This window comes from Trachurus trachurus, assembly GCF_905171665.1.
Source record: "Trachurus trachurus genome assembly, chromosome: 5".
Classification (NCBI taxonomy): domain Eukaryota; kingdom Metazoa; phylum Chordata; class Actinopteri; order Carangiformes; family Carangidae; genus Trachurus; species Trachurus trachurus.
In genome coordinates this window covers 3,525,658-3,540,802 of record NC_139896.1, presented here as the reverse complement: position 1 = coordinate 3,540,802, position 15,145 = coordinate 3,525,658, and the positions used below count along the sequence as shown (strand labels likewise).

Here is a 15,145-nt window from a genome sequence, read left to right as displayed (position 1 = left end):
GACAGCCTTCATCCCGCCCCCTGGATTGAGCCGAGGTCTACCGCTCGTTGCCAGACTAGACATGTTAATGATATTATAGTCTGGATGGTCAGGCTAGTACAGAGCAGCAACCACAAACTTCCAGGTCACGTAAACCCGACCAATTAAATATTAAAATCAAATTCAGTCCTGCTGCCTGTTTTTCCATTTCGTATTTTTGATCTTCATATTGAAATATGAAAAACCAAACATTTTTTCGTTTTTTGTGTTCGATTAAAAAACAAAAAACAAAATAATCTGTCACTTTTTCATTTTTTGATTTTTGATCACACGGATTGATCATGACTGTGTGTGTGTGTAGGAGAGCCTGCTGTACTGGTGCGACGCCCGGACGGACAAGATCGAGCGCATCAACCTGGAAACAGGAGAGAACAGGGAAGTGGTTCTGGCCAACAACAACATGGACATGTTCTCTGTGTCGGTGTTCGAGAGCTACATTTACTGGAGCGACAGGTGACTCTTTATATCTACTTTGTTTCATTTTTTTATGTTTTGGTCAAAAGTTTGAAGTGTTCTCTTGAAGAGAGAGACTTGATGGTTTTAAAGGGATAGTTCAACATTTTGGCAAATTGGCCCATTGCCATAATCCCTATAGTCATAGCAGTAGGTTCGTTACTTTTATTTGTCAATGCAAGCTATTTTTAGAACAGCCGAGCCGAGCTCATCAAATACACAATTCAACAACTCCAAAACGCTCTGGTGGACAAGTTGTGACCTGCATATTCACCACGCTATGAGATAGCAAGCAAGCAAGTAGTCTCTGTATTTCCCTCTAAAACAACTCTGTCTGGTAACGTTCTGTTATTATCTCATAGCGTGGTGAATGTGCAGGTCACAACTTGTCCACCAGAGCGTTGTGGAGTTGTTGGATTGTGTATTTGATGAGTTTGATGAGGAAAAACCAAGAAATCCCATGAGCCTCCGTAGCGTAGCTCTGAGCAGCTCACGGCTCTGCTCCGCCGTTCTAAAAACAGCTTGCACCGACAATTGAAGGTAACGAACCTACTGCTATGACTATAGGGATTATGGCAATGGGGCCAATTTGCCAAAATGTTGAACTATCCCTTTAAATTTAATTGTAGTTGTGACTTTTTTAACATGTTGCTTAAAATTAAGATTAGAATCGACGATCTGTGACTGTTTCCACACCGTTATTCATTACATATCTAATATTTATTTTTCAGTTTCTTCTCTTCAAGCATCAGCTCCTCTTTCATGTGTTTGTTTTGTTTCCGTCTTGTTGAAGGACACACGCTAACGGCTCCATAAAGCGAGGCAGCAAGGACAACGCCACCGACTCTGTGTCTCTGAGGACGGGCATCGGCGTACAGCTGAAAGACATCAAGGTTTTCAACAGAGCCAGGCAGCAAGGTGAGAACATGTACAATCAAAAAAATCAAGTCTGAAATGTGTTTTCCTGCTGTATGATAATAACTTTGTGGGTTTTCTGAGCTTTCAAAAATGGTGTTCAGCCAGCTCCTTGGAAATTAATGTTCTTCAGACCAAGGAGCTGGTCCTACAGAATAAAAAAAATATCAGGAGGCCAGTAAATATAGATGGACAAATGGTTGAAATGGTCGATGATTTTAAATATTTGGGCACATACATCGACAGTAGTCTTACCTTCCAAATTAATATGGATCATGTTTTTAAAAAATGTTCACAACGCCTCCACTTGCTACGCAAGCTTAACAGTTTTGGAGTGAGTCAAAGTATTTTAGAAACGGTGTATAAGAGCCTGGTTGAAAGTATCTTATCATTTAATATGATCATGTGGTACGGAAACCTGAATATTAAAGGGAGAAACAAACTGCAGAAAATAGTGAACATGGCCTCTAAGATTTTAGGGAAGTCACAGAAACACTTGAGCTGTCTCTATGATGAATTAATTAGAAGAAAAGCTGAGAAGATAATTAATGACTCCTCTCATCCCATGTACAGTGAGTTTGAGCTTTTGCCTTCGGGGAAGCAGTATAGAGTCAGACTACAGATGGCAAGGAAGAACCTTTACAAAAAGTCCTTTGTCCCAGAAGCTGTTAACGCAATAAATAAGATCAGAATGCGGTAGCTAGGTAGCCTGCCCTGTTTCACTCCTGTTTTTCCTTTGCACAGCAGGTTCGTACTGTGGTGTGCTTTATGAAATTATGAAATTATATACTTGAATGTGTGATGTGTGAAGTACAGTTACTGCCATAGGCTATTTTTTATATATTTTTCTATCCTTGAAATGTTTTTTATTGAGTTATTATGTGTTCTGATGTCGTTTTCGTATTCATATTCGTTTTCTGTTTGTTTCCAGGAACAAACGTGTGCAAAAACAACAACGGCGGCTGCCAGCAGCTGTGTCTTTACCGTGGCAACGCGGAGCGCACGTGCGCCTGCGCCCACGGCATGCTGGCCGAGGACGGACGCGGTTGCCGCGACTACGACGGCTACCTGCTCTACTCCGAGCGCACCATACTAAAGAGCGTCCACCTGTCGGACGAGAACAACCTCAACGCGCCGATAAAACCGTTCGAAGACCCCGAGCACATGAAGAACGTGATCGCGCTGACGTTCGACTACCGAGGAGGAGGAGGGAAAGGAGCCAACCGCATCTTCTTCAGCGACATCCACTTCGGCAACATCCAGCAGATCAGCGACGACGGATCAGACCGCAAGACCGTGGTCGAGAGTGAGTATCAGATTAAAGTTAAAGCTGCTCTTCATCAGCCCCAAAACATCTTCAAATGTTCATCCTCATCTCTACAACCAAAAACAATATTTTACTCAGAAAGACCAATCAAAATTATTACTAAAACATTTATACAATCTCCTAATTTGGAAAAACTTACATTTACAATAAAAGATATTATCAACTATTACAACAACACTAGGGGTGGGAGAAAAAAATCGATTTACATAAATATCGCGATATCTTTTTTGACGATTTTTAAATCGTTTTTTTTTTCTTTCAAAAATCGATTTTTTTTTTTTTTTTTTTTATATTGTGCAATGTGCATTTGTTAGCCTTTTTTACATACAGAGAGTACAGGTTTTGAAAAGCGTTTAAGTTTAAGTAATTTATAGGCTCCTACAGTATTTGTGTGCAGATAAATGTTAAAAATGCAGACTAAAAATCGAGAGAATCGGCAATATTGTAGAATCGCAATTTAAATCGATTCTCCATCCAAAAAATCGTAGAAGAATCGAATCGGGAGAAAAGCATATCGTCCCAGCCCTAAACAACACCTGGTCCCCATTCATGCAGTTTATCCAGATCCCTCCAAACACGACTCCACTCTGTTCATCCTTTTTTATCATCATTATTATTATTATTCCTAACAAATTCAACACAGTTCTGTCTTATTTTGTTTCTTTGTTTCTTTGTTGCCCCTTGTCCCATACTGTTCTGGACTTGTCTAATAATGTGGACATAAATATTAAATGAAAAAAAATCACAGTTTACCCCCAGGTGGATTTCCTTGAGCATGATTCTCGGAGAGAGGCTCTGACCGTGAGGAAATTTATTCAAATTTGGCACAAACATGAACCTGGACTCGAGGATGGTCTGGTTAATATCAGACTGCAGCTCAGTGTAATTTCAGACTGAGTGTGAGTCTGCTGAAGGTGTTTTCACTAATGCTTTTTTAATATGTTTTTTTTTTTTTTTTTTTTTTTATGCCTTTTTGATTGAGAGGATATCTGTAGAGAGAATTGAACCGGGGCTGCTGCGAGGACTACAGCCTCTAATTATGGGGCCACTGAGCTAAATGACGCCCCTTTTTATTCGCTTTTTAGTAAAAAAAAAATATATATATATATATATATTTATCAATATTACAGTCTCTCAAAACTGAACGAAAGTTGTTCTCCCGTGGCCAACATGTTGTAAACAAAAGCTGCCAGACGTCACTTCTCCGTCGCCATTGCATTAAGCCCACCTTTTTAAAATAAAACCCCAGTTGTGATTGGTTCACCAGTTTGGTTCAGGAAATTGGAAATTTCAGGGGCCGATTTCCAAGAGGTTTCCAAGGTTTCCAAGAGGTTTTGAGAGGTTTATACAGCTGCATTTTCAAAAGTCAACAGAAGAGGAGCGTTAGTAGAAAACGATGAGAAGTGAACAGACTACGCGAGTGAAACTGTTGCACATGGTTTACGTCGCCTCAACAGTCCTGCAGGTCCAGCTCTGCAGTGAAGACAGTGAGAGGTCGAGTGAGAGGACGGTTCCTGTAAAGTTTCTGCCTCTTAAGCCGTGTTTCCACTGCAGTGGAAAAAAGATTGCCGTCACGTAATCCTGCGATTGCGTGTTTATCACACTTTTTTCCCTTTTTTTTTTTACTAGGCTACTCGTCTTTCTGACTTACTCTTTCTTTTTTCTGGCCGTTTTTCCGTTTTGAGTAGCCTACTGTTGGGTTTTAAAAATGCCGCTTATTTCGGGGCTTTCTCTTAGCGTCACATCCTGCTTGAGTCTGACCAATCAGCACAGAGTAAATCTCAAGCCCCACCAGGACTTCTTCAGGGCCGATCCGAGTACCTACCCCCAGGCAGGGACTCCGTCCGATTTTTACCAGGAACTTCCTCGGTGGAAACGACTTCTTCTCCAGACGGATCTGCAGGTTCTCCTGGGTTCCCTCAGGATGAACGGATGAGACTTTGTCAAAACCACAAAACACACATCTTTGGCCATAACTCAAGAATTCAGCTGGTATTTACGACTCGATTCAACACAAATGTCTGAAAGGATTAAAAAAAAAGAAGATAAAGTGAGGACATTTTATATCCAAATGGTCTAAAGGTCAACCTCACTGTGACATCGTAACGTTCTGCAAAAACACTTGTGGCTGTTATTCATCGCTGTAATTCAGGAAGAGGAGCTCATGGCCATATTTCCTGCAAGACACACACACACACACACACACACACACACACACACACACACACACACACACACACACACACACACACACACACACACACACACACACACACACACACACACACACACACACACACAATGAGGCAGTAACTCTAGTTTATCGGAGGATATAAACACACAGAGGCTGCAGAGACAGATGCAGGAGGAGAGAGACCTTCATCCACCTTATCTCAGCACAACAAAACACATGTGAACTGTTAATGTTTCACCAAAGTGCCTCGACTTTAATCTGTTTTACAAGGAAACGCATGATTCAACATGTTGTCTGTCTCAGGAGAGCAGCTCCTCCCAGGTTCAATATCCAGGGTGACGGAGAACGGAAAAGATGCTGCTGTCGTGAGGGATTTGTCCATTTTATTCCCATGTGGAGTGTTTGTGTGTCAATTGTTCAGTTGTATAAAGCAGTGGTTCTCAGACTTTTTCACATCAAGGACGCTAAACTGACACAAATTAAGACCACAGACCCTCATTGGACAAAGATTTTAAGGCAAACACCAGAAATACACAAATATTTGTTCTGAGACTGAAGAACAATCATTTTTTTAGTCAATGAATACGTTCAAATTAGGAATTACGAATTTTTGGAAATATTGTAGAGAAATTTCTGGGAAAAAAAGTGGTTCAATTTCTCCAAAAACATTTAAACATTTCTAGAAAAAATTGTAAGATTTCTAAAAAAAATCCATTAGGGCAATATGGACATAAACACATGGACTTCCTGTAACCACGTCATCTATGTCCTTGATTGACAAAGATTGTAATTAATGTATGTGATGGAAATTTGCCTTTCTAAATAAAAAGATAATTAAAAAAAAAAAGATTTCTAAAAGTAAAAGAAGAAAGTTTTCTAGAAAAATTGGTAAAATTTCTCAGAAACAATTCTAGAATTTTTTTTTTTAATTTCTCAAAAAAAGTTTTTTTTTAATTCTAGAAGAAACTTTAAAAAATCTCAAAAAAAGTTTTTAAAAGATCTAGAAGTGGTAAAATTTCTTCAAAAAAAAAGTAAAATAATGATAATTTAAAAAAGTGGTCAACATTTCTTAAAAAAAAGAAAGTTTAAAATTTCAAGAAAAAAGTAGTAAAATTTCAAGAAAAAGTTGGGGACCCCATTGAATCCTCCGCGCCTAGCAACAGCACCAGGACGTCCAGCACCGGCACCAGGGGGGGGGACCCCATTGAATCCTCTCAAGGACCCCTATACCACTTTGAGAACCACTGGTATAAAGGTAGTATTATAGTAGTAGTATTATAAAGTAGTATTTATAAATGTCAGGTAGCAGCCGCGGCGTCAGCAGCCCCTCCCTCTCCCCCTCCCTCTCCTTCTCCCCCTCCCCCTCCCTCCCCCGCCCCTCCTCCCCTCTTGAACAGCCTCACTAAGTCTTGTCTGAACTTCTGGGACATGAGCACGTAGAGGATGGGGTTGACCACGGTGGAGGAAGTGGCCATGACGCGAGCGAACACGGCGAAGGCGCCGTAGCGCGGCGAGGCGCCGGTGGCCTCAGAGCTCCTGTCGGCCAGCAGCTGCAGCGTGAGGCCGTAGGACGGCAGCCAGCACAGCGTGAAGGCCACGACCAACATGGCCGACGTCTGCGTCACTCGGTGCTGGTAGCGCTCCACCTGCGGCGCCCGGCCGCCGCGCTGCCGTCGCCATAGGAACAGGTAGATGCTGCCGTAGGCCACGGCGATGGTGGCCAGCGGCAGCAGGAAGGCCACCAGGAAGTGGAAGAGTCCGTAGATCAGCTGGTCGCGGTGCGTCAGGAAGGCGAAGCAGGCGAGTCCGTCCTCCGGTCGCCGGGGGATCCCCACGTGGCGGAAGACGAGCTGCGGCGCGGCGAGGACGCCGGCCGGCGCCCACACCAGGCCGGCGGCCAGCGCCACGCGGCGCGGCGAGAGCAGGCGGTACGCCGCGGCCGGCTGCACCACCGTCAGGTAGCGGGACACGGCCAGCGCGGCGAGCGTGAAGACGCTGCTGGAGGAGCAGGCCGAGCCCAGGAAGCTCAGCAGCCGACACGTCGCCTCCCCGAACGGCCACGTCTCCATGGCGACGGCCGCCGTGTGGAAGGGCAGCGTGGCGAGCAGCAGCAGGTCGGCGCCGCTCAGCGCCAGCAGCAGGACGTCCGTCCCCGTCCCCGTGACGACGGTCTGAGGACACCGCCCCCTCGTCCTCCTCCGGCCGCAGAGCAGCAGCATCACCAGGCCGTGGCCGCCGGCGCCTAGCAACAGCACCAGGACGTCCAGCACCGGCACCAGCACCTGCTCCACTGCCGCCCCGGCAACGCTGCTGCTGCCGTTGTCATGGAGACCCTCAGAGCCTGACGAGTTCCTCAGCATCGTCACATCTTCACCTACCAACATGTTGACGCGTCGTAAAGCTGCTGATCAGACGATGAGTCTCAGGTTTACACATCGTCACTCAGACACGTTCCACTTCCTGCCGACGCTGTCAAACATCCCAGAACCCGTCCTTCAACACACACACTAAGGTCCAACGTGCTGTGTGTGTGTGTATGTGTGTGTGTGAATCAAGCCATTTCACAATCAGCGTCCACCTGCGAACAAAAAGACCCCTCGTCCACTGAAGTCAAGTCAGCTCTGATTTCTTCGTCCTCAAGCTTTAGACACCGTGTGATTTCTGTGTGATTTCCTGTCGGCTGCTTCTCCACAAGACGCCGTAATCAAGGTCTCAGTCAGTCCACCATCAACCATCAGCCATCAGCCGTAGTTGTCCCCATGCCTCTCCCTTCACTCCAACACACACACACACACACAAGCACACACACACACAGCGGCGGTGGTGGTGAATAACTCCACAGTCGGAGGGAGGAAGAGCCGTGAGTCAACGGCAGGTGAACTCTGGACTGATTATCACACAGAGAGAGAGGGAGGGAGGGAGGGAGGGGCTCGTCAGGTCAAACCTTTTTTATTTCCCAACCATGCTTCCTGCTGGTTCTCTACATTTTCTCAGAGCGTTTGTTTGTCGCTGCAGACTCGTCCAGTTTACAGAACATAATATACAGATATGATACGTACGGAGAGAGAGAGGAAGAGACGGGAGTGAAGTCGTGTTTGCCTCCAGAAATCAGGCTAATTATTTACTGCAGCAAACACGGCCCTGCAGATAACTGCAATAAAAAGCTATCAGTGCCTCTAAAACCATCTATAAACTCAGCTCATGTGTCCAGAGGTATGAAGCAAAAGTTTGTGCACCCCCCCCTCCCTTAGTCCATAGGTCTGTTAATGTGAACAGTTCATCAAGTGGAAGATGAAATGATCTCCAAAAGACATAAAGTTACAGATGACACATTCACTTTACATTTTAAACTATTATATATTTATTTATCTTAATCTTTTCCATGTTCAAATTGACAGAAAAGGAAAAGGTCCCCCCCCCCCCTGCATAGTTAGTAGCTAGTAGCCCCCCCCCCCCTTTAGAAACTATCCCAGTGTGTAAATAGTAAATCTCTTGTCTGATACCTTGGTCAAAGTTCTCTGAGAGCTCAAGTCTCCTGGGTTTCCCATTCTTTTGCTGCTGCTGCTTTGTTTCCCTTTTTCACTAAAAAACTAAAATAAAACACTGATATTGATTAAAATATTGAAAAATAGTGTTTCATGTTTAACTTTATGTCTTTTGGAGATCATTTCATCTTCCACTTGATGAACTGTTCACATTAACACACATTTAGGACCATACAGATGTGATACAAACACAGAGAGGAAGAGAGAGACAAAGAATGAAGTCATGTTTGTTTTCAGAAATCAGGCTAATTATTTACTGCAGCAACACGGCCCGGCAGGTAACTGCAATAAAAAGCTATAATCCGCCTCTACAGGTGTAAACAGCAATAAATGATTGTAAACAAAGGGAGAATGCACAGAGCAGCAGAGAGAGAGAGAGAGAGAGAAAGAGACAACAGTGTGAAGATAAACAGATGTGAAAAGCGAGACTTAGAGTCCAGAGGAGATTTACAATTCATTAACAACACCAAAGAAAGAGGAAATAGCCGGGGATGGATTTCTCCGTCGCTCCCGTTTCGATTTCCAGGGCATTGATTTATGATGGCGAGAGAATAAGAAGAAGGAGAAGGAGAGTCAGAGGAGGAGCTGGCTGCTTTTTGCTTTTTTGCTTTTTGCACTGCGAGACTTTCCAGTAACTTCACTTCATTCAGAATCTCATAACACACACACACACACACACACACACACACACACACACACACACACACACACACACACACACACACACACACACACACACACACACACACACACACACACACACACACACACACACACACACACACACAGGCCAGACAAATGTTGATTCATGTCCGTGGCATCTCCACTGTAGCGGTAGTGTTAAGTGTCCCACCTGGTGGTGAATCTCTCCACTCGCTCCGTCCGTCCGTCCGGAGCGAGTGAGTGAGGTAATTTCCAGCTGTGGAAAAAACCCTCGGCGCTGTGATCATCAGACCTTCGCTCTGTTCCATTACAGAAGTGGAGTGTTTGTGTGTCAATTGTTCAGTTGTATAAAGCAGTGGTTCTCAGAGAAAAAACAAGTGGTTCAATTTCTCTAAAAACGTTTAAACATGTCTAGAAAAAAATTGTTAGATTTCTTTACAAAAAAAAAAAAGGAAAGAAAAAAAATGTTTTCTAAAAAATTAGTAAAATTTCTCAAAAACATTTCTAAAGTTTCTCAAAAAAAAAATTCTTTTTTTTAATTCTAGAAGAAAAAGTGGTAAAATGTCTTTTAAAAAAAAAAGTAAAGAAAAATATAGTTTTCTAGAAAAAATTGGTAAAATTTCTCTCTTTTTTTTCTTATTTTTTAAATTCTAGAAGAAAAAGTGGTAAAAATTTCTTTAAAAAAAAAAAGTTAAAGGTTGACTATGTAGAATTACAAGAACAACAACAGAAAAAGAATTCCAGCAGTCGATTGCCAGACCGTTGCTAGGTAAAACGGGCCGTTGCTAGGGACTCCGCTCTGATCAGAGGACAGCAGAGGAGGAGAGCTAAGCAGGATATTTACCGGTACCTTATGTTTCATTTTTACCGTCATTAACAGCATAATAAATGACTTGTAGCTTGTTACAGGGACAGTGGAGGCTCTCTGCCTTCCACACCGCTGCTGCTCAGAGCCTCCGCTGTCACTGCTCTCGTCAAGTTGGAAAAAAAAAAAAGGAGCTCCGTGGCACCGAAAGTCCGCGACGATAAACGTGTTTATGACAGATAAGACTACACAAATACACCCATCCTAACAAGTATATGATAATCCATTGATCCACCGATTGATTATTAAAAAGGCTTGGTTGGAAACAAACGCATAGGACCGGGAGGAGGCAGGAAAACAGCGGAGAACTGAGCCACATGTCGGCTACAGGCAGGTACGAATGTAAACAGAACGTTGACAGATAGTCAGTTGTCGAGCCCGTCAGAAAAATGAAAAATGATTAATAATAATAATTCAGACTAAAAAAATGTTTTTTGTGGAAAAGCAATACTTTCATTCTGTACCCCTTTAAAGGCCCCATGGATGTATTATTTTTGAAAAAATATAGCTTTTAATAAATATTCTACATATTCAACCTTTAAATAATAATTTTAAAAAGTGGTAAAAATTTCTAAAAAAAAAAAAAAAATTAAATCCTAGAAGAAACTTAAGAAATTCTCAACATTTTTAAAAATCTAGAAAAAGTGGTAATATTTATAAAAAAAGAAAGAAAAAAAAGTTAAATAATAATAATTTTAAAAAGTGGTATAAAAAAAGAAAATTCTAGAAAAAAATGGTAAAAAGTTGGGGACCCCCTTGAACCCTCTCATGGCCCCTGGGGGTCCTTGGGCCCCACTTTGAGAACCATTGGTATAAAGGCAGGTGAGGTCATTTCCAGCTGTGGAAAAACAGCCCTTCGCTCTGTTCCATTACAGAAACAGAAACAACAGACAGAGGCGGCTTATTACCACCACTGATCTGATGATCTGATGCGTGGTTGTTTTTAAATTGACTGTGTGTGTGCGTATGTGTGTGTGTGTGTGTGTGTGTGTGTTTGTTCCTCGGCAACACAACAGCTGTTCTCTATCGGAGAACTTTGTGTTCCTCCACGTTGGCTGCCCTCTCCTCCGTCCTCTGGCCTCCGTGCTCAACCTCTCTCTTACTCATTTCGTGGCTGTGGAGCAGAAAGAAATTACTTCTTTTTTTTTCTTCTTTTTTTTAACTTTCTCATCTGTTGATGAGGTAGTCGCAGTGGAAAGTAACACGCTCGCCAGTTAACTGTTTTCGTGACCTTTTTAAGTGAGCTATTTGTTGGATAAAGGCCTCGAATCACACTGTGTTCTCGGTCATTAATACCAAGCTGTCATGTCCGCAGCTCTGACTCGGACTCGGAGCGCTTGTTGCCAGCGCTGATCCGCTGCCAGACTGTCCACACTCGGCCTTTTAACACAGCGCTGGGACTGACACTGCTTCTTTTCCTTCCTCTCTCTTCTGTCTTTTGGTTTTTTTAAAGGGATAGTTCAACATTTTGGCGAATTGGTCCATTGCCATAATCCCTATAGTCATAGCAGTAGGTTCGTTACCTTTAATTATCGGTGCAAGCTATTTCTAGAACGGCGGAGCAGAGCCGTGAGCTGCTCAGAGCTACGCTACAGAGGCTCATGGGATTTCTTGGTTTCCCTCATCAAACTCATCAAATACAAAATACAAAAACTCCAAAACGCTTTCATGGACGAGTTGTGACCTGCACATTCACCACGCTATGAGATAATAACACAACGTTACCAGACAGAGTTGTTTTAGAGGTAAATACAGAGTCTGCTTGCTGAAAAACTGTCCCTGAACGCAACGCGCATCAGCGGTTTTGCATGAATTTCCCTCTAAAACAACTCTGTGTGGTAACGTTGTGTTATTATCTCATAGCGTGGTGAATGTGCAGGTCACAACTTGTCCACCAGAGCGTTGTGGAGTTGTTGGATTGTGTATTTGATGAGTTTGATGAGGGAAACCAAGAAATCCCATGAGCCTCCGTAGTGTAGCTCTGAGCAGCTCACGGCTCTGCTCCGCCGTTCTAAAAATAGCTTGCATCAACAATTAAAGGTAACAAACCTACTGCTATGACTATAGGGATTATGGTGATGGGCCAATTTGCCCAAATGTTGAACTTAATGTCTCCTTGTTCTTTTCCCTGAACCCTCAACATGTTTTGCTCCGCTGTGTTTCAGATGTGGGCTCGGTGGAGGGGCTGGCCTACCACCGGGGCTGGGACATGCTGTACTGGACCAGCTACACCACCTCCACCATCACCCGCCACACGGTGGACACGAGCCGCTGGGGGGCGGTGGACCGGCACACCGTGGTCACCATGTCCGGGGACGATCACCCCCGAGCCTTCGTCCTGGACGAGTGTCAGAGGTCAGAGCTCGGACACTCTGCTTTTTACTTTTTGTTGCCTTTTTTATACTAGTGTCTAGGGCGTTTTCTCCTGCGTTTTCCCCTCTCCTGGTCTCCTTGTGTATTAAAGGGATAGTTCACCCAAAATTGAAATTTGAAAGGGCTGGGAGAAGTTTCAGAGTCCTCCGTGGCTTCTCTGAGTTACAGGGGGTCTCGGCGTAGCAGTGCATGTCCATATGACGGTTGCAAATGGATACCAACTGTCTTCGTAACAAAAAGACACACCAAAAAACATCCAAATACCTCCATGCTGCTCGTATGTAATGTCCGTCTTGTATTGAAGCTTGAAAAATAGACTTATTTAATTTTTTTTCGGGACAATTTTGCATTTCGGGGCTTCAATACAAGACGGACATTACATACGAGCAGCATGGAGGTATTTGGATGTTTTTTGGTGAGTCTTTTTGTTACGAAGACAGTTGGTATCCATTTGCAACCGTTATATGGACATGCACTGCTACGCCGAGACCCCCTGTAACTCAGAGAAGCCACGGAGGACTCTGAAACTTCTCCCAGCCCTTAGTCCACATGAGGGGGAGGAGATAATGAGTGAAATTTCAATTTTGGGTGAACTATCCCTTTAATCATTTCATTTCAAAACAACTAATTCAGTCACAACACATAGATACAATCATACAGTAGACGCAGACATACGTATATCACAAGACATAATACACTACTTGTACAATACAATTAAGAATTAGTAAATATAGTATACATGCAAGGGGAAAACAATATAGCAGAACATACAAACAGATACCAAAATAGTAAGAGAACAGGCACTACATCATATATCATATACCAACTCTTTGTAAAACCTCAGCCCTGTAATTAACATCGTTTTTTTTTTCAGGACAACCTTGGCTTTCAGATTATTCATTCTGTAGTGGCGTCATATGAATGTAGAAAAATCTACTGTATATGATCAGAAAAAGAAAGGAAAATAAAAAACGGAAAATAAATTTCACACACATTTGTTGGAAACACACAGAAAATTATTATAAACTTCTTTTTAGACACTATATAACTGTTGTTTGAGCTCTTGGGGATTAGGAGAAAAATAATAAGGGTTCTAACTATGATACAAAATATATTATTTACAAAGATGCCCCACTGGCCCAGCATGAAAACAGTGTGTATCTGCAATGAGGCAGAGAGAAACATCACAGGTCTGACATTACCATTACCATTAGCTGCATCTTGTGTCTTGTTTCCTGCAGTAAACAAACTTTCTCCTTCCATATGATATGATCCCATGTCTTGGTCTTAGCTTGCATAAATTGCATACAGTAAATGTTAAATCGACGCATTATTTATTGCATTTAGGGCTGGTTAATGCAGCAGAGCATCAACCATCTGGATGTAAATTAACTCTCTTTGGCACACGGGACAATGATGTTTGAGGCAGTTAGACTCCGCCTCTGTGTGAGCTACAGACTCACCAGTGGACTTTTTGTAAAGGCCGAAGTGTCCCGCTTTCAATAAAAAAAAAAGAATTGCGTCGCTATCATTCGGCGTTCCGGAGATAGACACGAAAGAGCGAAACAATAGCGACCTCAGAGGGTTACTGTAATCTGATGCTCTGCTCACATTGTTGTTGTTGTGTCTCTACGCTGCTCTGACTAAACCCTGTTATTCACATCACTGATTATATCTCTCTTTCTCTCTCTCTCTCTCTCTCTGTGGCCTGCAGCCTCATGTTCTGGACCAACTGGAACGAGCAGTCTCCCAGCATCATGCGCGCCACGCTGACCGGCTCCAACGTGCTGGTGATCATCGGCACCGACATCCGAACCCCCAACGGCCTCGCCATCGACCACCGCGCAGAGAAGCTCTACTTCTCCGACGCCACGCTGGACAAGATCGAGCGCTGCGAGTACGACGGCACCCGGCGCTACGTGAGTGACGCAATCACTTTAAAGGGATAGTTCGACGACATTTTTGGCAAATTCTCCTCTCGCCATAATCCCTATAGTCACAGCAGTAGGTTCATTATTACGGTAACACTTTACAATAAGGGTCCCTTAATTAACATTAGTTAGCACATTATTAAGCATTAATTAACTGTTAACAGATCTATTAACAATCATTATTATGTATAACTTAGCATTAGGAAACACATTCATTAATGTAGCCTGTTAGTAAACAGTTAATTAATGTTTACCACTCAAAGTTAGTTCATAAATTAATAAAAGTTGAATAATGTAATTAGTTATCATTATGTATGCATTACTCAGCATTAATTAGCATTAGTTTATATATTAATGCTTAATAATGTACTAGCTAATGTTAATTAAGGGACCCTTATTGTAAAGTGTTACCATTATTACCGGTGCATGTTGTTTTGAGATCGGCAGGGCAGAGACGTGAGCTGCTCCCCTGTCCCTCATCAAACTCAAAGTAGCTGGAGCAGTCGGTGGCAGCTGGACAAGAGAGATAGAGAGAGAATAGGCTGAGTTAGGTCTATTATGGGATGTCTGATGTTAGCTGTCTGTACACAACTAAGTTATTGAACAGGTAGCGTTGTGGTCAAGACCAAACCAATATGATTTCCAAGACAATCACTGTATCCAGTACCAGTCCTCATAATAATCACACGTCTTGATATTTACATTATTCCTCCTCAGCTAAAAAGAAAAGATGGTTTGAGCTAAAATCTGAACCATATTTAAAGGGATAGTTCAACATTTTTGGCAAATTGGCCCATTGCCATAATCCCTATAGTCATAGCAGTAGGTTCGTTACCTTTA

General features: G+C 42.9%; 2 protein-coding genes across 2 annotated transcripts in view; one reads left to right on the top strand and one right to left on the bottom strand.

The window, feature by feature from the left end:
- LOC310986064 (low-density lipoprotein receptor-related protein 1-like) overlaps nucleotides 1-15,145 on the top strand; it is a 179,161-nt gene that overhangs the window by 102,907 nt on the left and 61,109 nt on the right. The window contains exons 38-42 of the mRNA XM_083971791.1: nucleotides 341-492; nucleotides 1,286-1,410; nucleotides 2,339-2,713; nucleotides 12,167-12,356; nucleotides 14,089-14,293. Of these exons, the coding sequence (XP_083827917.1) occupies nucleotides 341-492; nucleotides 1,286-1,410; nucleotides 2,339-2,713; nucleotides 12,167-12,356; nucleotides 14,089-14,293 (1,047 nt within the window). The remainder of the gene's footprint in view (nucleotides 1-340; nucleotides 493-1,285; nucleotides 1,411-2,338; nucleotides 2,714-12,166; nucleotides 12,357-14,088; nucleotides 14,294-15,145) is intronic.
- On the bottom strand, nucleotides 6,227-7,552 carry LOC310985548 (galanin receptor type 2-like; the record flags this gene model as incomplete). Its single annotated transcript, XM_083971163.1, has 1 exon — nucleotides 6,227-7,552. The coding sequence occupies exon 1, from the start codon at nucleotides 7,310-7,312 to the stop codon at nucleotides 6,227-6,229; it is 1,086 nt and encodes a 361-aa protein (XP_083827289.1). The 5' UTR covers nucleotides 7,313-7,552.